The sequence below is a fragment of the Adiantum capillus-veneris genome, chromosome 9 (genome assembly GCF_014529385.1).
Source record: "Adiantum capillus-veneris isolate H3 chromosome 9, ASM1452938v2, whole genome shotgun sequence".
Taxonomy (NCBI): domain Eukaryota; kingdom Viridiplantae; phylum Streptophyta; class Polypodiopsida; order Polypodiales; family Pteridaceae; genus Adiantum; species Adiantum capillus-veneris.
In genome coordinates this window covers 6,219,176-6,239,926 of record NC_140939.1, presented here as the reverse complement: position 1 = coordinate 6,239,926, position 20,751 = coordinate 6,219,176, and the positions used below count along the sequence as shown (strand labels likewise).

Genomic DNA, 20,751 nt, shown 5'->3' with positions numbered 1-20,751 from the left:
TTTGGGGCTGTTTCTGTGGATCTTTGTCGCTGAAATTCTCAGGTTTAGGGCTGAAAACTGAGGTTCTTTCCGGGCTGCATCTGCTACTCTTTAGGGCTGATCTCAATGGTCTTCTAATGCTGAAATCATTGCAAATATGCAAAGGCTGAAATCATCAAAAACGCTAGGCTGATGTTCTGCAAAAACGCTAGGCTGAGGTCCTGCAAAAACGCTATCTGCTACGGTCTTCTGGCGATGGCAAAATTGATGCAAACGCTAGCATCTGGAACTTGCTGGCGATGGCTTGTGGAAGGAAAAACGCTATGCTATGATGCTTGGTTGGAAAACGCTAGAGATGGGGATCTTTGCTTGAAGGGAAACCACCAAGGCTTTATCTTGCTGAGATGTTGCCTGCTGAGCTTGGCTCCTGTTGCCTCTTCTGTCAAATAGTGCTAGCTCTAGTTTGCTTATATACAAACTTAGCAAAATTGCCCTACCTACTTTTGTTGGAAAGTCACTTAAATTAATAAGTGAAAAATGCCAAAAATAGGTAAAATAGACTAAATGCACTGGAAAATTCCCCTGATTGATTCTGATGGATCCTGATGGGAATGCTTATGATCATGATGTGTGCAACCAGAGGATATGCATCTACACTAAGTGTCTGGACATGCATGGTCTGCGAACAGACTCACAAAAGTGTCAGATCACTTCTAAATCGAGACTGACTGGACTGACCGAACCCTTTTCGTGATGTAGCTTGTCCACGGACACATAGGGTTGGATGTGTCACGTGACATCCCCTCCTTTTCAAAGTGAGGTACTGGTACCGAACTGTATGGCGTCGAGGGAGATCGCCAATAGCATCCGGAATCCTAGAAGGGACTCTTCGCCGGACCACTCTGATGTGTGGATCGTGCGGTACTTGAACTTCATAAAGGTCTGCAACGCTTGCTTCTTTGGGCCACGCAGAAAGTACCACAAAGTCTTCTGTGGCTCCTTCAATGCTTCAACTTCGTCGATAGTCATGCTTCTTTCTTCTTCAAGAATCTCCATGGCTGAAAATTCATGAAACCATTTCCAACACAAAACCATGAACATACCTACTCCATGTAGATGAGCATAGAGACGGAGTGATAAACCGTTCACCAATCATATGCAAACAATGAGATCGAATCTTCCTCTTATGATCTAGACCAATCAACTGTGGCAATTCACAACGGAAATGTGCATGCTTGGTGCTCATACTTTCATGTGCTCGTTCTACGAATGTGTCATGCCAAGGAAGAGACATGGAATGTGACTTCCTTGAATACATACTTTTCAGCTTTTCATGAACAATCCGCATACATTCGTGCTCATTCATGAGGGAAACGTGCTCAACGTACAATATGTCATGCCTAGGAAAAGGGATCACATAAAGATGCTGACGAAAATACAAGAAACGCTCACGAATGAAACACTCGAACAATGAGTGCGTATGAATCATGCAAACCCATAATACTTCCTGTGAGGGTTCTTTGGACCTAGGCTCAAGAGCCAAGATCCGTTCTTCGTGATTGATTGAATCTGCAACGAGGTTAGCTTCGCTAGAAAAAGCATCCACTAACACATCATCCTTGTGAACAATCACATCATCTTCATGCAACTCATCATGCTTGTGAGAAATCACATCTTGATCATGCTAATCATCATGCTTGTCATTGTCATCCAAATCATCATGCTTATCATTGTCATTCAAATCATCGTCATGCAAATCATGTGTGCCATGCTTTGGAGAAGAAGAGACTGAGAGAGTCTCCTTATCCTGTATCTCTTGCATCTGTGCCTGCACTTGAGAAAAGAGTCGCAAGAACTCTTTCATGTGTTGGTCGCTCTTTTCTTTGATGGCTTTGTTCTCACGATCAAATTCTGCTTGGTTCTCGCGCTCAAATTTGGCTTGACTTTCTTTTTCTTCCAAGTCGTACTGACGCTCTATGGCTGCCATTTCTTCTTCGTAGGCCTTTCTTTCTGCTTCTCTTTCTTCACGTTCCAACTTTCTTTCCAGAAACAATTGCTTCAAAGCCTCCATAGGACTTAGTGCAATCCTTGACGTAGATGAGGAAGGGGGACGGTCAAAAAAACCTCCTAGTTGGGAAAATTCTTCACCTCTCTCATGCTCATCACCTCTAAGCGAAGTATCTATTCTGCTTCGAGTGATGACCATTCTGAAGGCGTGGATTCTTGTGGTTTTGGGTTCTTGGGTCTTGAGGTTCTTGAAGTTCTTCTTTCGTTTGCAATCTGTGTTTGAGAAGGATCTTCTCTTCACCCGAGATCTGCTCTTTTCCGCGGGCACACTCCTTGGCGGCCTTGCGCTCACACCAAGGTTGCTTTTTCCCACCTCACGTCAATTGGCCGGCCGCTAAGTGCACGGTCCGCTCTCAATGAGTGAAAAGCGGCACAAGGGGAGGTTTGACAAGCCCTTCTTTCCTGGGATTCCTGTCACTCTTCAAAAACATGATTAGGAATCGACACGCCCAAGCGAACTTGGGTTCGTGCGACCTCAACAGGCAATAAAAATTCTTGTGATTCTTGTGGTTCTTTCCTTGAGTGATACAGAACAGTGCCAAAGCTCTGATACCAATGTTATTGTGCAGCGGAATGAATGTTTGCGCTTTGCTGAAGATGAGTGCTCCAAACTGTGCTCAAGGTTCCTTTTGTTCTTATGGAAGGGAGAGCCTTCCGTTCTTAATGAGAGAATGCAATGATCACAAACAAAGTGAATCGACACTGTGCGTGCAAGTGTATGAGACTGAGAGATAGAGAGAGAAGAGAGATACGACACCAGAGACGTTGTAAAACCCTCCTCCGAAGGCCCCACTGTCGTCGACGAGAGTGGTCTACTTATGATTGCACAATCTGGTACAAATGGAATGCATGGGACTGATGCAAGTCTAGGCTATGTCGGCGATGAAGACGGTGATGACGAGACCGACACTAGGGCTGAAATCTGCAATCTTTCTATTGCTGTCCAAAAACGCTATGGGCCGAAATCTGTTGCGGGTCCAAAAACGCTGATTTTTGGGGCTGTTAGTGTGGGTCTTTGTCGCTGAAATTCTGCAGGTTTAGGGCTAAAAACAGAGGTTCTTAAGGACTGAAAACTGAGGTTCTTTCCAGGCTGAATATGCTACTCTTTAGGGCTGATCTTGATGGTCTTCTAATGCTGAAATCGTTGCAAATATGCAAAGGCTGGAATCGTCAAAAACGCTAGGCTGATGTTATGCAAAAACGCTAGGCTGAGGTTCTGCAAAAACGCTATCTGCTGGGGTCTTCTGGCGATGGCAAAACTGATGCAAACGCTAGCATCTGGAACTTGCTGGCGATGGCTTGTGGAAGGAAAAACGCTAGGCTATGATGCTTGGTTGGAAAACGCTAGAGATGGGGATCTTTGCTTGGAGGGAAACCACCAAGGCTTGGTCTTTCTGAGAAGTTGCTTGCTGAGCTTGGCTCCTGTTGCCTCTTCTGTCAAATAGTGCTAGCTCTAGTTTACTTATATACAAACTTAGCAAAATTGCCCTACCTACTTTTGTTGGAAAGTCACTTAAATTAATAAGTGAAAAATGCCAAAAATAGGTAAAATGCGCTAAATGCACTAGAAAATTCCCCTGACTGATTCTGATGGATCCTGATGGGAATGCTTATGATCATGATGTGTGCAACCAGAGGATATGCATCTACACTAAGTGTCTGGACATGCACGGTCTACGAACACTCACAAAAGTGCCAGATCACTTCTAAATCTAGATCTAGACTGACTGGACTGATTGAACCCTTGTCGTGCTATAGCTTGTCCATGGACACATAGGGTTGGATGTGTCACATGACAACCGGAGGATCTCTTGGCTACACGGACCACCTATGGACACTCGTCGGATGAACCGCCCGACCATAGCCACCATCTGGTAGCACCTCCTCGTTGGGGATAGCTTTGTGAACGTAGACGTGCACGTGTAAGACTTGGCGTGCCATACCACGTGGCCTCACCTCCTCACAACGACCTTGCCACTCCTGGCCGGGCTATCCACCAGTGGGGGTCGATATCTACAAATGAGATCTTAGCCTCCTTTCATAAAAGTGTCTCATTGCACTGGCGAGGTTCTGTTGCTAAATGGACTATTTTCTTATTTTTTTGAGTAATTTCTTTTTATTGAAATTAGGATATTTAAATGTGTGTACTTGAACTGTAAGGTTAGGAACAGTAGATCTACCAGAATAATTAAAAGCCATAAAGAATGGACAACTATGATGTGTCATATGATGGGTGACATTAAATATCGCGAAGGGGTTCTACCATTAGTTCGGTAGGAGAGACCGGGAAACGAATATTCTTGATGCTACACGTGATCGGGTGACTCGAGCATCAAAAAGGGGATATTTCGTTGGTTTGGCACGAAACCCGAACTGCAAGCAGAAGGATAAAGATTGGTTCAAAGAAGCTTTTTTTGAAAAGTGGAATATTTTTAAGTATTTTTCCAAGTTGTACCACGCTCGATACTATATTTTTTGCAATGCTTCCTGTATTTGCATTATGCTCAGATAGCGGGATTGATCTGACAACTATACCAATACCTGGAACCCCAACAATGGCTAGCCCTCTATCTCTATTGCCACCAGCTGTCCACTTATTCTAAAGCAAGAAGCTATAAAAAAATCACCAACGATCTCTGTCTGGATCCAAAAACAGCAAGCACTGAGTTTTCTCTCTCCTCTCTCTAGTTGCAAGTGCGAGTCTTCACTCTCTCTCTCTGCTATCCTTGGTTGGGCTCAGACCGGCTATTCTTGCCTGTCCTCGGAGCTTATAAAAGCAACACTCGCCCCCTCTCTAGGAGACAAATTTTTCCAACGCTAGCTTGGGAAGAGACTCTGCCCGGAAGGAGATGAGAGTGATGGAGGGACTATGGAGCACGGAGGTCCCTTTGCCGTGCAAGGAGCGATACGTACCAATTCTGAATTCGTGAAACGGGTTATTGTTTCGTGTTTTTGCTTTTCGCAGGTTCTCCATCACGGAGAGGAGGGAAGGAGGCCTCAGCCTAGGCTCAGAGATTCTAGGAACGGAACCGGGAATGGTTTGTAGAACTTTACACTCTGGGAACAGGTGGAAATAGATTTGAGAGCTCGTCTCTCGGAAAATTCTCGCACGAAAAGGGCGGTCGACTTTACTTCAAACCTTGATTTAGCTTTCACCCATTATTAGTCGTCTATTCTACCTGTACTTTCAAGACACAACAAAGGGGAGAGGGATACAGGCTGCTAGATTGCACCTGTATGAGTAGACCGACACCAGATTGGCCCCTAACTTAGGCGCCCCTTTCGGTATTTCTTTATTGTTAACAAGAGGGAATAAACGATGTGGTTCCCTACAAGCTGCCCCGCACAAACTTGGCTGAATTTCAACTGTTCCGGCCCGATTTCAGCAGCATAGTTGTACTAGGACCCTTCACAGTCAGTATTCCCACGCATTGAACTACTTTCCCGACGCATACGGGCACTTTGCAAAACCTGGCGAGAATCTACAACACCCTGAATTCTCTGTTTTTAGCAACCTTGCCTTTCACTTTTCTTTCTTTATGTGCCAAAATCTGTTCGAGGACCAAGATCTCGTCAAGTTCCTTGACTTCCGGCTGATCTTCAGCTGGCATATCTTCTGGCACATCACCCACATAGGGTCTGAGAAGACTCACATGAAACGCATTGTGAATCTTCCAATTGTCAGGCAATTTCAGCCTATATGCAACATCACTGATTATGTCGCATACTTGAAAAGGCCCATAGTAACGCATGCAGAGCTTTGGAAATAGTCTTTCCTTGCCCTTCATCTTCTTTAACCTTGCCTTCTCAAAGCGTAAAAGCACCCAATCACCAAGTGAATATACTACTTCACAACGGTGTCGATCAGCTGCTTTCTTTTGCTTTGCCTGAGTCTTTTCCAAGGCCACTTTGACCTTCTTGTACATTTCATCCATGTCCTCAACATACTTATCAGCTTCAAATATCTTATCCTTTGTATGCAGTATGGGACGAACTTTCTAGCCACCTTCAACTATCTCAAAAGGTGCCTTGTCAGTTGATGAATGCACTGTATTATTGTATGCACTCCACCAATGGCAAATACTGCTCCCACTTTCCTTTATGCTCTGACACATAGCCCTTCAGCAGATCTAGGACAGTAGAATTTGCCTCTTCTGACTACCCATCTGTTTGAGGATGAAATGACGAAGAGAATTTGAGCGTGGTGCCCATATTCTCAAACAAGCCTCTCCAGAACAAACTTGTCATGCGTGGATCACGGTCGCTAACAATCGACTGTGGCATGCCATGATACTTGAAAATATTGCTCATAAACAAGCGTGCCATCTGATCTGGCTTTATCTTCTTCCTGACAGGAATAAAATGAGCCTGCTTGCTGAATCTGCAAATGATGGTCCAAATACCATCATTTCCTGTCTGCGTTCTCGGAAGATCAAAGATAAAATCCATAGCAATACTTTCCCATGGTTTATCTGGAATAGGTAGTGGTTGCAATAACCCTGATGCCTTTTGCCTGTCAAACTTGACCTTCTGGCAAATTAGGCATTCTCGCACAAAGGTATCCACATCTCTTCTCAATGTACGCCAGTAGAAGAATGTCTCAACCGCTTTAACTGTAGCATCGATACCACGGTGCCCTGCATACGGTGGGACATGACTCTCTTCCATAACTTTGCGTCGCAATGGCTTTGTGACACACAATCTGCCATGCATCATCATGAACCCGTCTATAAGAAGATAGTGTTCATGACGTTGTCCATCCATTAGCTGCTCGAAGACCCTTGCAAAATCTTCATCATTTTCATATTGTTCCCTCATATCATCAAGTGCATGATGATAAGGAATTGACACAGCTGAAATCTGTGGCTTCCTTGACAAGGCATCAGCCACAACGTTCTTCTTGCCTTCCACATGCACAATCTGAAAATGGAACATGGACAAGATATTTGCCCATCTCTTCAAGAAAAATTTCACTTTTCTTTGCATTGATGAGCAACCTATGACTGCGTAGCTCTTCGAACACAATGGCCGAGTGATGCCTATGCTCCTCTTCATTCTTTGAGTAGACTATCATGTCATCAAAGAATGTACCAACAAACTGCTGGTGTGGACAGAAAATTCTGTCCATCATCCTATTGAACGTAGCAGGAGCATTTGTGAGACCAAAGGGCATCACTAGAAATTCGTGAAGGCCAAACGTCGTTCTAAAAGCAGTCTTGTGCACATCCTCTGATCTAATGCGGATCTGATGGTACCCACTCTTTAGATCTATCCTGCTAAACATAGCTGCTGCTCCTAATTTGTCCACAATATCATCAATTCTAGGTATAGGGAACCTATTCTTGATGGTATTCTTGTTCAGTGCACGGTAGTCAATGCACATACGCCATGAGCCATCCTTTTTCTGTACCAACAACAATGGAGAAGAGAATGGAGATTAACTGGGCTGAATCAGCCCCTTTTCTAAGAGCTACTGTACTTGACCCATTATCTCTTTCTACTGAGCCGCACTAACCCTGTACGGAGGCTTATTTGGTGGGCTACTGCCTGGCACCAAATCTATCGCATGGTCCTCGGGTCTCTCTGGCGGTAATTGAGACGGTAATAAATCGGAAAAACAGTCACTATACTGTTGTAAAAACATTGACCTTTCTTTATCTAGCACAGATAAACTTGATTCATCACAATCTGACACTTCACGTGCAAAAACCATGTACGCACAAAGATGCTTTTTCATTCAGAAGTAATAGCAGAAGCTGATACAGTGGGAATAGACTCCCCTTTAAGCTTTACATCCAGAATGTGAGTCTTTCCCCTGCTCTGTACAGTGATCTTTTTGTTGTAGGCATCCATGATTCCCTGTACACGAAATAACCAAGGAATACCTAACAACACATCACATCCGTCCAGTGGCATGATGTAAAATTCTTTAGCATCTACATAGGACTGGATATGTAGGCACAACTTACCAATGATGGGTGTCACAGTCTCTGTATAGCCACGACATGCCAAACCTGCCTCTGTTGTATACCCTATCTCTTCAGGTCTGATTCCCAACTTCGAAGCCAATTCTGGGGAAATGAAGTTGGCTTTGGCACCTAGATCAAAGAAGATAAGCATTGTTTGATCCCTGACCTTTCCCCATGCTCTGCAAAGCTCACTTGCATCTGAATTTGGCTTGTCGCCCACCATATCTGGCACTAGACCAGCCATGGGCTTCTTTCCTTTCTTGTCTTCCTTGTCTTCAGAATCAGCTAGCCTTTTCTTTGTAGGACAATTGTAAGCAATGTGGCCAGGCTGCTCACAGATGAAGCATTTGTTCTCTGACCTCAGGACCTTCTTTTGTTCTTCCGACTTGCGAGGAAAACGTATTTTCCATTTCTTCGCTGGTCCTTTTTCTGATTCAGACGAAGCTTTGCCTTTCCCTGCGTTGGTTGGCTCCTGAGTCACTTTCGGAGCCTCCTTGGGAACATACTTCTTCGCTGAATTTTTCTTCGCTAATCCTTCCTTGACGCCAGTATTGAATTCACAATCTTCTCCCTTGAGCAAACCATTGCCAGTGTTTGCTACCTCAATGAGCTATAGGAAGTTACTGGAAGTAGAGCTTTCCAAAACTTCCGATTATAGTCATCCAGATTCTTGCAAGTGGCAGCATTAAGCTGGTGCCATTCTGTCATGACATCTGCTTCAAAGTCATCAGATAACCATGCTGCTGCAAAAATCTGCTTGAAGTAAATCCATGTGGACGGAGCTTGCCCTTGAAGCAATAAAGTTGTCCACCATTGTCCCGTATTCCCTGTCAAGAAAGTGGCTGCCTTGCGGACCTTTCAAGCCTCTGTAAAGTTTTCCCCTGCATAGGCCTTGTCAAACTGCTAGAGGAATGAGAGAGCCTTCTTCCTGTCATCAAACCCTGTAAAGGTCGTGAATGTCACGCCTTTGCCACCTTCTTTGTACGGAGTTGGCCTCTCCAACGGCGTTAAATTGTCATATGGAAGTGACTGAAACATGGGAACACTGTTAGGATTCATTTGTGTTCCCAGACCGCAATTAATTTGACTTGGAAATGCCATATTTGGCTGCTGATTTGTAATTCCAGCCATACCAAAATTTGCCTGTGGCATTCCAAATTGGCCCTGAGTGCTTTGAAACCCTGGTAGCATGCTCGTGACACCATACATGGGGTTAGGCATCATCGTTTGAGCACCCCCAAACACTGTTCCTGGCATGTAAAACTAATTTCCAGGTGCATGACCAGCCATGCTCTGGAATACCGATCCACCTCCAAAATAGCCAAGGTGTACTGAAGGTGGTGGGAAGACTTGTTGCATAGCCTGTAGGTTGCTTCCCTGCCCATTAGAACCAGCTATAGGCTGCTGAAAAGTGGCTGGTTGAACTGGTACAGCTTGAAAGACTGGCATCTCAGCCACCTGTTCTTGCACCTTAGGCACAGGTATTGGAGACTCCATGTTCTCCGTTAAGTGTACAAGTGTTTCCATTGATTGTGCAGTATGAATCACCTGTGCTCGAGCCTTAACACGCTTTTGAATGTGATCCAGTGACCCAACTTGCTGAGACGAAACAGGAGGTTGCAGAAAGGCTAAAACCCTCGGGTTCTGCATTACTTGTGTGAACATAGCCACAACAGTAGCCAACTAGGTCCTGAATATATCATCATCCGTCTGTGGTGGTCTTGAAGACTCACCCACTTCATGTGTCTGTTGACCTTGCGAAAAGGAAACCTCTTCAGTCACATCATCTGGTCTGTCAGCCATAATTGCAATTCCTTGTGTCTGATCTATGATCCCCTGTGTCTTCAAGCCCAACCTGACCAAGGCTCACTTCTATGGGAAAAAGTGATTTAATCCCGTCGATGGAACCATGACACCGGCCTGTACTTTCCAAAAAGGGCGGTAGACTTTACTTCAAACCTTGATTTAGCTTTCACCCATTATTAGTCGTCTATTCTATCTGTACTTTCAAGACACAACAAAGGGGAGAGGGATACAGGCTGCTAGATTGCACCTGTATGAGTAGACCGACACCAGATTGGCCCCTAACTTAGGCGCCCCTTTCGGTATTTCTTCATTCTTCCAAAGAGGGAATAAACGTTGTGGATCCCTACAAGCTGCCCCGCACAAACTTGGCTGAATTTCAACTGTTCCGGCCCGATTTCGGCAGCATAGCTATCCTAGGACCCTTCACAGTCAGTATTCCCACGCATTGAACGACTTTCCCGACGCATACGGGCACTTTGCAAAACCTGGCGAGAATCTGCAGCACGCTGAATTCTCTGTTTTTAGCCCCGAAAATGCACCACATCACCTGTACAGCGGTCCCCTCGCGTCCCCGAACCTCCTGGCAGTATTCGGGACCGTTTAGGGCCAAAACCCTAAACCTGCAGAAATACACAGCAGGCTGTAATTTACTGTTTCAGGCTCCGTTTCGAGTGCCGGTCGCATCCGTAGAAGGTCCTCGAGCTCCCGTACCTGTAGGGCTACTTGCCCTTTGAATCGGACGAGATTTCTGGCGTGAAACCTCTCCGAATTCACCTATACCTGCGGGGGATTAGGCGCTAGCTAATCCAATACCTGTGCAAGAGGCTCTTGCCTCGGCAATCGCGCATGAACCAACACAACTGTACATTGGTCAAATGAAAAGCCCACTAGTGGGGCATAACATACTGCCATAGAGGAGAGAGAGGGCAGTGCGTAGCGTGCAAGGCATCACTCCTGGCACCGCACTGTACATAGGAGGGAAAGCAAGCACTCCATAGCTCTTAACCTGTGACAAAATCTGCAAATGAGCCTCTCCCAGCTTAAAATTCAGCGCCACCTTCTCTTGCATGAGGAAAGTGCACCAGAATGTGCCACTTGGCGCATTTACAAGCATTTTCCAGTTTCGGGGTTGCCACCTAAAAATCTCCCAACCGGTTGCCCAGTTGACTTCACGGCAGAGTAAGAAAATGTTCTCCTTGTCATTCCGGAGGTGATGACGCAAACACATTTTCAGGTCCCAAAATAGCAATTCCCTAAATTTTAGGAGATGCTGCCATTGTATCTTTCTAGGTCATCTGACCCCCTTTATACACTGCAGCCACACCCAAAGCTGAAATGTAGCCTCTGTAGCAAAGGATTCAACTTTGGCTAGTCAATGACCCCACTTTGGCTAACCATAGTCCTTGTCCAACCTTCGTGCTCTCTTGCCCTCAGGCCTGGACTCCCTCTGAACAGTTCCACACTAGCTATGCAATGCAGGGCAATTAGATTTCCCGAGGGGTGTTTCCAAAAAGTGAAAGTAAATAAATAATAAGAAAGAAATCAACAAAAAGGATAAATAGTAGTCACACGCTGGTGACAACATGCCCAGTCACTTAGTGTCGATGCATATCCTCTGGTTACACACAACATGATCATCAATTATCCCATCAGATTCCATTTTTTCACTTATTATTTTTAAGTGACTTGTTGGAAAGTAGGTAGGGCAATTTTGCTAAGTTTGTATAAAAGCAAACTAGAGCTAGCACTAAATGGCAGAAGAGGCGACAGGAGGCAAGCTCAGCAGGCAACTTCTCAACAAGACCACTTGGCGGTACTTCCCTCCAAGCAACAACCTCCCCTAGCGTTTTGCATCAGCCTTGCCATCGCCAGAAACTCCCTTCCCTTAGCGTTTTTGAAGAAGATCATCCCCACAGAAGACCCCAATGCATAGCGTTTTTGCATCAGCATCCTCGCCACCGAAGCAGAGCACCTAGCGTTTTTGCAGACACATGGGCCTAGCGTTTTTGACACCAGAAGCATGGCGATTCTCGGCAGACACTTTGCAATGTTTTCAGCAATGAAAGACTTGCAAATTCAGCCCTAAAGAAGTAGCAGATTCAGCCCGAAAAGACCATCAGTTTTCAGCCTAAAGAAACCTCAGTTTCAGCCCTAAACCTGCAGATTTCAGCGACAAAGACCCACAGAAACAGCCCCAAAAATCAGCGTTTTTGGACCCGCAGCAGATTTCGGCCCATAGCGTTTTTGGACAGCAGTAGAAAGATTGCAGATTTCAGCCCTTAGGTCGGTCTCGTCATCACCATCGTCATCACCGACAGCCTAGACTTGCATCAATCTCATGCATCACCATTGTACCAGATTGTGCAATCATAAGAAGACCACTCTCGCCGATGAGAGTGGGGCCTTCGGAGGAGGGTTTTACAACGTCTCTGATGTCATCTCTCTTCTCTCTCTATCTCTCAGTCTCATACACTTGCACGCACAGTATCCATTCACTTTGTTTGTGATCATAGCATTCTCCCATTAAGAACGGAAGGCTCTCCCTTCCATAAGAACAAAAGGAACCTTGAGCACAGTTCGGAGCACTCATCTTGAGCAAAGCGCAAACATTCATTCCCCTCCACCTAACATAGGGAGACCTTGTACTCTACTAGAAATAGTGTTGTGCAAGACAACTGTATTGATTTCACAGCTAGAAGGTGGATCTGAACAAGAACCTTTAGGAATCCAAGTTCTTTTAGACCGACTTGAAGGGAGAAGTAACTTTTGTTTGGGATGCCTTCGCCAAAGCATAGGTTTCTTATGGTAAATTGTCTTATTTTTACGTAAAGAAGACTTTCCTTCCAAGTTGAAACCTTCAGGGGAAAAAGTATGCAAAGTTCTCATCCAAAACAACTCTGGAGGCCACGTTAATTTATAAAACTCTTTAGAGTTTCTAAATTTACCGTGTATGTGCTCAATAGGAAAACAACGGAAAGACTCAAAGCCATGTTTTGCTATTGCCATATACAAGGGTTTCACACTTTCACATATGGTGCTATTACTTTGAACTTTTCTCACTTCTCTTACGTGTTCTTGAAAACGGACAAAGTTGTTCGAAAGGTGATAGTCTCATCAAGATAACAAGATAATAGTTTCTTTGTATTGAGTTTCGTAAGGGTCTACAAACCCTTTAAAGCCCCAAATAAGAGTGCTCACACAAATGGTGGCCAAAAAACCCACTTCGAGAACCAATCAAGAACTAAAGAAAACAACAGAAGAAAAAAAAAAAATGTACGGTACAATCCGTATGTACGGATCCCTCTACATTGCAGTAGATCCATACATTAAATATATCCAACTTCGGGAGGATTGGAGCAACACCTGGATGCATCAAATGGCTTCTCCACACAAAAGAGGCCTCACGATGAACCTCGGGAAGACCAAGGTCATGATCTTTCACACCTCTACACAAGGCACGAGCCAAGCTACATTCACTCTTGCAGGCGGTGAGGTGGACGTGGTCACTTCATGTATAAACCTTGGGATCACTTCTTCTCCGGCCACCACACGATTCACTATGGGACCAACAGCTAGAGCCAACATGAGATGGGGAAATTGTTGCGTTGTCTATGTTAGAGAGATTGTGTCACCAGGCACACTTCCAAGAGCCTCCGACAAAGGGGTGGCTTTTTGACACACTAGTCACATCCGCACTCATGTGGGGAGCCACAGTATGGGCACCAAGCTTAGACGCACACAGATAGAGTGACCACAAGTACCCATGATGGCACGTATGATACACAACAAACGGGCTGCTCTGGCTGCTATCTCATAAGTGCTAACCGTCCAATCCTGACAGTGTACTCAAAGAAGGATACAGGTGCACCGATGGGGTCAAAGTGAGGCCAATGCCACTCGCCTGGGTCCCAATAAAGCTGAGATAGGGCACGACCCTCCCACACCCAAAGCCTCCAAAGTGCAGCATCATCGGAAGCGAAAGGAGGGTCAACACAACGACGCTTCCCGCGGGAGCCAACTACTCTGATGGCCTCCCATCGAGCTCCGAGAAGGGCAATGTGCGGAGAGATGGCATCATATGTCAATCTAGCATGAATCCCCTGAGACTGGTCAGTATCAACTGTGAATAGCATGGTGTCTAAACGAGCTAATAAGAGAGTGCTCTGAGCAAAGAGGCCTTCCCAGCCACAATGGGGAGGCATCTGAACCGTGCCTCTCATGACTGCATCCCACTGTGAAGGAACGGCGGAATCAACCTCAAGCAGTCTGTCTGTCACCCCGCGACCAATATCATAATGTTCTGCCACAAAATCAGCATCCAGCATGCCTGTCTCATGAAACAACCGCATAGAGGCAGCACGGCCAGTGTCCAAGGCAGCCCAATCAATGTGAGTCCTCTCTCCAAGCCGACGGGGTGGATCAACCGAAGAATCAAGAACTCCAGCATTCCAAATGAGAGGTTGGCGCTCAATCTCCTCACGACATGAGGGAGGTGAGCGTATGATAGCCCGTCGCATGGAAACCCAAATCTCGCATGGAAACCCAAATCTGAAGGAGCGATCGGATGAAGGGTGAGAGGGAGGCGGTGGACAAGGGAGCATCAGTAAAGAGAAAACGATACCCTGTCTGCCAAGTATGACCATCTCTAGTGCTAAGTCGTCGAGTCACTGCGCAAAGAGCGGCCTGAAGAAGCATCTTCCAAGGTTCTTGTCGGGGAAAAAGACCCCGAACAATAAGCTTGGTAAGAAGGGCGCGGCTCTGTAACTTTGGATCAATAATGCCCAGGCCTCCCTCTGACCTAGGACGAATAATCGTGGACCAACGAACTCGAGCACGGGTATCAGTAGTCCCATCTATGCCACTCCATAAAAAGTTCCACACTAAGCGGCGAAACGGAGCTATCACACCAGAATGTAACATCCAGCAAGAAGCCGTATACCATATTGTAGCCAGAATGACCTGGTTCGCAACCAATGGTTCGCAACCAAGGCACGGCCAGCCAACGACAGATGACGTGAAGGCCAATGGCATAGCTTCCTGCGAATAGACTGAAGTACGGGTGCAAACTGCTGCTGTGAGGTGACATCAAATCCAACCTGAAAGCCCAGATATCTGCATGTCTTACCCGGTTGCAGCCATGTGAAACCATCAGCTACCCCCCAAGTAGGTATGTCATCACTACCAACCAGTAACCCATAGGATTTATGCCAATTAATGCGTGCACCACTAGCAATGCAAAAAACCTCTAGGGCCTCCCGCATAGCATCAAGAGCAGCTAGCAAATAGCATAACATGAGCATAGTGTTAGGCTCAAAAGCGAGAGGCTCAAAAGATGATCTGGCCCACTCTACTGCCTCATAAAAAGTGAAGATTTTATCCAGGATGCATCGATCCATGACAAAGCCTGTCTGAGAAGTATGAATAATATCTCGTAAGAACGGCCGCAAGCGATGGCTGATCATTAACGCTAATATCTTATAGACCGAAGGGAGTAGGGTAATAGGTCTCCACTGTCGGAGCTGAGTGGTGTCACCCCCCTTCGAAATAAGAGATATGAGACTTGAACAAAGATCCATATGCATATGTCCTGATGCAAAGATGTCTTGACAACCGCGAAGCAGTGGTATATGCAATACATCCCAATATGTCAAAAAGAAAGCTCTAGTGATGCCATCCTCTCCTGGACAGGTGGATGGATCAAGACTCTCTATAGCAACATGGAGCTCTGTAAGTGTGAATGGTGCCAACAAGATCTCTGTCATAGTGTCTGTACAACGATGTCTCGTGTGATGCCAGATCTGCTCACGGGCAAGTAAAACCTCAGTAGTGCATACATCAGCAGTGAACAATGTCTCAAAATAATCTGCAGACATATCAAGTATAACATCAGGATGCATATGTAGAGTCTCTTGAGCATCGCACAAAGTCCGAAGGGTGGTGCCAGGAGGGCGCTCTTTATGTGCAGCGAAGAAGTCTTCATTCATTCGATCAGCTTTAGCTATCCAATGAGATACTGAAGCATGATGAGTGAACTCAGACCTAGCATCCTGTACGCGACAAATCTCCTTTGTGAGCTCTGTCTGTCTAGCAGCGAGGTATGCATCCTGAGGCCACTCCTCAAGCAAGCGCTGAGTGGAACCAAGAGGGATGTGAAGATCAGACTCCCGTACTCTCAACTGACGATGAATAATAGCGGTCTGATCACGGCAGTGAATACTAGACTGAGTAATGTAATGAGCAAGAGACTCTCCAGGGGGTCCACAATAAGAAGCATCCGTGAACCATAAGTCACGAATCTGCTGCTGCAATACTGGGGTGGTGAGAACACTGTCAGGGATGCGGCAGCCTCGTCTCTGTGCAGAGGATCTAGTGAAGGAGATAAACAATGAGATGGGTAAATGATCTGAGAGGCTGGTCCCTCTCCATATAGTAGTGAATCCGCCTAGAGCTGCTGCCCAAGGGCCAATGTAAAAACGATCAAGTCGCTCTAATAATCTCCCCTGCTGTCTCTGAAACCCCCAGGAGTAATGAAGTGTAGCAGGGTGATGACCAAAAGAGGGTATGTGCCAGGCGTCAACACCTTGAATAGCTAAAAGAAATCGATCCCAAGTTGGCTGCTCATCGGGAGAGATGGATGATAGAACTGGAGGTGTGATGGTTCGCCAATCAGAGTCGCTCTCAACGTTGTTGAAGTCACCTCCAACAACCCAAGAGTCTACAGCAGGTAGAACAGCAGCCAAAGAGGACCAAAATGTAGCCCTCTCCCGAGTAGTAGTGGGCATAGTAACAGGGAATGGCCATTTTGAAGTCTCCGTTCCCCGTTCCCATCCCAATTTCCCGTTCCGTGTTTCAGACGTGAGTATTCGAAACATGGAATGGCATTTCATGCATGTTGCCGGTCCCCGTTCTCGTTCCGGGTAACTATGGTACTAGCGGGTGCATAGACTGACATAAAACCAATGATAGATTCCCGAATCCGAATAGAAACATAAACTGCTCTGCCAGCAACAAGGGTGCCATGCTGCTAAACTGAGGCCAAGTAACGTGGTCCCACTGAGATGCATACACAGCAACTCTGTCCATGAAGGCCCAGAGCAGGCTCACAAAAAGTGCGGGCGCCCGAGGGCATGAGATTGCCAAAGGGAGTGGCAATCTTATGCTCCTGTACTAGCAATATATCCACAGTGCCCACTACATGAGTGTGTAAATCTCTGCGAAGTAAAAGCTTACGGGACCTTTTACCCAAGAAGTCTGCAAACCATTAGCATTCCAAGAAACTACATGTAAATCCATAGACTGCATGAACGAGTTTGAATAGCATCTGACTAACTGCGCATCTTCTTGGAGGCAGCTAGGCCATCCAAGGGGTGAGCTTCAGGCGGTAGGAAAGCTACCCGCAAGCCCTCTCTAAGATATGGTGTCTCATTGCACCAACTGCGTACCTCAGCTTGTTTACATTGCATTACCGATGTTGCAGGTTTGACACCCCAAATGCGCATAGACATAGGAAGCACCACATCTGAGGATACATGAATGACCATAGGCAATGAATAGCAAGCATAAACATCATTCCACTCCATAGCACCAATACATGAAGGGTAGTGAGGAGACAAAACATCAGGAGCGGAAGTAGACAACCATAAATGAAGCTGAGCCATAGTCTGTGCGTGCACAAAATGTAGAACTTGATCCTCGGTCCATTCCTAAGCAACATGGAATGGAAGGAAAAATGAATGGGTAGGCTGAGAGCGACTGCCTATTAAAGAGGGAACACAACCTGTCTTGTGATGCATAAGATAGAGATGCACCCACAATGGCCCTTCTGAGTCACCGCACATCTCAGCCCGATGAGTGCCCCAGGAAAGAGGACAAGAGCTGAGAAAACTGCGCGAGACGTAGGTATGAGTTGCTGAGGGAGGGGGAGGACCAGAAGGCGGAGGGGGGAGAGTAAGGGTGAGAGGAAGAGGAGGAGAAGGGAGAGGTAGTAGCGGTGAATGATCCATCTGCATGGGAACAGGGACCTCGGGAAAAGAGGAAGGAGCGGGTGGGGGAACTGCAAGTGAAGGAGGAGCTGGTAGCAAAGGCAAGTGATCGTGTCGCGAAGAAGAAGAATGGCGAGGAGATGTAGGGGGTAAGGGTGTGGTGGAAACTTGAGAGGGAGCGGGAGAGGTAACACTGAGAGCTGGCTGCGTTGTTGGTTGCTAACGAGGACGGAAGGAATGATTACGACCCACTGTCTACCATGCTACCTCAGTGGGAGCTGAAGCGGAGGGAGGAACATGGAGGACAGGAGCTCGAGGAGCACCTGTAGGCTGTTGAGGTGCTTGAGTAGTAGATGGGAAAGAAGGTGGAACCGGCTGTTGACGCTGACCACATGGTTAAGCATGACTGCCGCGGGCCGGCTGTTGTTGCCGCCGATGTCGTGGCAGGGTGGGGCAATCTCGCGCCAAGTGTCCCATCTCATGACAGCGTAAGCACTGTCCTGGGCGGCCAGTGACTACCATACGGAGAGAGTAGTCTCGATCGCGCACAGCCCCAGTAACTCTATTTGGTAATGAAGTATCCCCAAACACCAAGACCTGAATGCGAGGTGGGCCAGATGAGAAATGAGAAGATGCAGGATCCTGGAACTACCATGCCAAAATGAGCAGCAATCATCTGGAGGAGATGTTCATCGATAAAATGGAGCGGCATATCCGGGAAGGAGAGCGTCAGAGGTAATCTGGGAATAAGGTGTCGACTGTCAAACTCCTCAGTGGAAAACTCGGGATACCACCTCGTCAAGTATATCATCCTGCGATCAGAGAGTATCGGAGAGCGAGCCAGGAGAGCTGAGCCAAGTGTTGTACTTTGGAGTCAATGCGTGTCAATAGGTCGCCAGTGCGATCCACGCGACAGGCAAGTGGTGATGGAGCGCCATGAGGAGCACTCGAGACCGGCAAAGCCGCCATGAAGAATGGGCGAGACTGGCAAATGATAAAAGTAGGACCCAAAGTGAAGCTTGGACTCTCTCTCTCTCTCTCTCTCTCTCTCTCTCTCTCTCTCTCTCTCTCTCTCTCTCTCTCTCTCTCTCTCTCTCTCTCTCTCTCTCTCTCTCTCTCGCAGGCAGTAGGCAAAAGCGCGCAGCCCACAGTTAGGGTTTCGCACAATTAGGGTTTCGGGCAAGCGGCAGGTCGCGCAGTTAGGGTTTCGGGCTGGCGGCAGCAGCTTTGCGCAGGCAGCAGGTTCGCCACGCGCAGGCAGCAGATTCACGCAGCAGGGGCAGGGTTCGCGCAGCAGGTTCGCAGTTAGGGTTCGCGTCAGGGGCAGGGTTCGCGCAGCAGGTTTGCAGTTAGGGTTCGCGTCAGGGGCAGGGTTCATGCAGCCTCTCTCGCTCTCTCTCTGTCTCTCTATTTTTTTTTCAATTTTGCTGCCCGTTCCACCAGGCCATTCCGGATGCCCGTTCCGCCCGTTCCCTTGTTATGTTCCGGAAATTATGTTCCGGATCCGGAACGCTTTTCCATTCCCGACACCGTTTCGGCGCACAGAACCGGCGGAACGCCGTTTCGGTACGATTACCCCTCGTTCCGCCCATTCCGTGTTACTATGCTTTTAAGGTTTCCAGACAGTTGGTTGAGACAGGGGATAGAGGATCTAGGTATGGCCAGGTCACATAGTGGCTCTTACAGCAGGGACTAGAGATGGACCAGCCCATGCACAGTTTCGCTGCGGCATTAAAAACACAATACCGCACACGTACTGTCCCTGAGCATTAAGCAATCTGCATTGGAATCTTACCTGCTCCAGGAGCTGAAGTTATAAGGTGAGCTAACATTCATCGAGCAAAAAATGAATAAAAACGACGAAAGCATTACAGAGCTGGAGAAGCAAGTGCATGAGAGCAGACAGGCAACCATGCCAGACATTCATCGAGCAAAAAAATGAATAAAAACGACAAAAGCATTAACAGAACTGGAGAAGCAAGTGCATGAGAGCAGACAGGCAACCATGCCAGAACAATTAATTAACAGACGAAATACTTCAGGTAAACTCATCACACTCAGCTCATTTTGTTCAAGAAGTTCAATCAGTAGTTAAGGAAAAGGAGAGGGCCGAGAGTGTGCAGAAGGATGTTAAGAGTTCAAGGATTACCCATGGGATGGGACAAGCAAGGCCTAAATTAAGAAATTCAGTAAAATTACATTTTAGAAACAGATTTCATTAGCCAAGGTGGTTCCTTTTGTATGGGATCCTATGCCTCCACAACAAGAGGGGATAATCTACCAAGTCTTCTTGCTTTTTGAGTTGACACCACTAGCTTATCATAATAGTATGTGGCCAGGTCAGGTGACTCGCTTCCTTACAGAAGAGACATATTACAGGAGAGAACCAGAGGCCATGGAACTAGTCAGATCTTTCACTCTTGAGCTGTGGCAAATCATGGCTCTGCTATCCTTCTAAGCCTCTTTGCTTCCCATTCCTTAAAGAGCTGAAGCAAAGTCATTTTTATGATGGGTTCTCCATCATAAATAAGATTCAAACACTTCCCCGCAGGTAAAATAGAAAAAACACCATTAAATTCAGCTGCCTGGCTCCTTGTGATGATGTCCCCTCCAAGAAAAACAGAAAAAAAACTCTCTGGTACATTCTAGACAAAGTAGGACTGAAGCAAACTGGTTTGTTGCTTTACTTACGGTGATCTTTCCAAGCTTCTCAAAAACCTCTACCACTGTCGAAATTGGAGTGTCATCTGGAAGACCACTGACAATTAGTATCCTGCCACAAAAACGAGGAATGTGAATGGTGTATGTTTCTTGCTCTCATAGTTTGACAACCTCAAATCACATAAACAAAATTTGAATAGAAAAGTTCATTAAGTTCAATTAGTGACCACCGATTGTCCACCCGGTCCCATACAGAATCTTAAAAATTAAGATCACCATAGCACTGA

At 46.4% G+C, this 20,751-nt stretch overlaps 1 protein-coding gene across 2 annotated transcripts in view; it reads right to left on the bottom strand.

The window, feature by feature from the left end:
- The window catches only part of LOC147450075 (uncharacterized), a 66,050-nt gene that overhangs the window by 30,504 nt on the left and 14,795 nt on the right, over nucleotides 1-20,751 (bottom strand). For both annotated transcript variants that reach the window (XR_015189092.1, XM_086519408.1), the window contains exon 6: nucleotides 20,495-20,576. Coding sequence is in view for 1 of the 2 variants with exons in the window: in XM_086519408.1 (XP_086375534.1) it covers nucleotides 20,495-20,576 (82 nt within the window). In the remaining variant the exon portion in view is untranslated. The remainder of the gene's footprint in view (nucleotides 1-20,494; nucleotides 20,577-20,751) is intronic.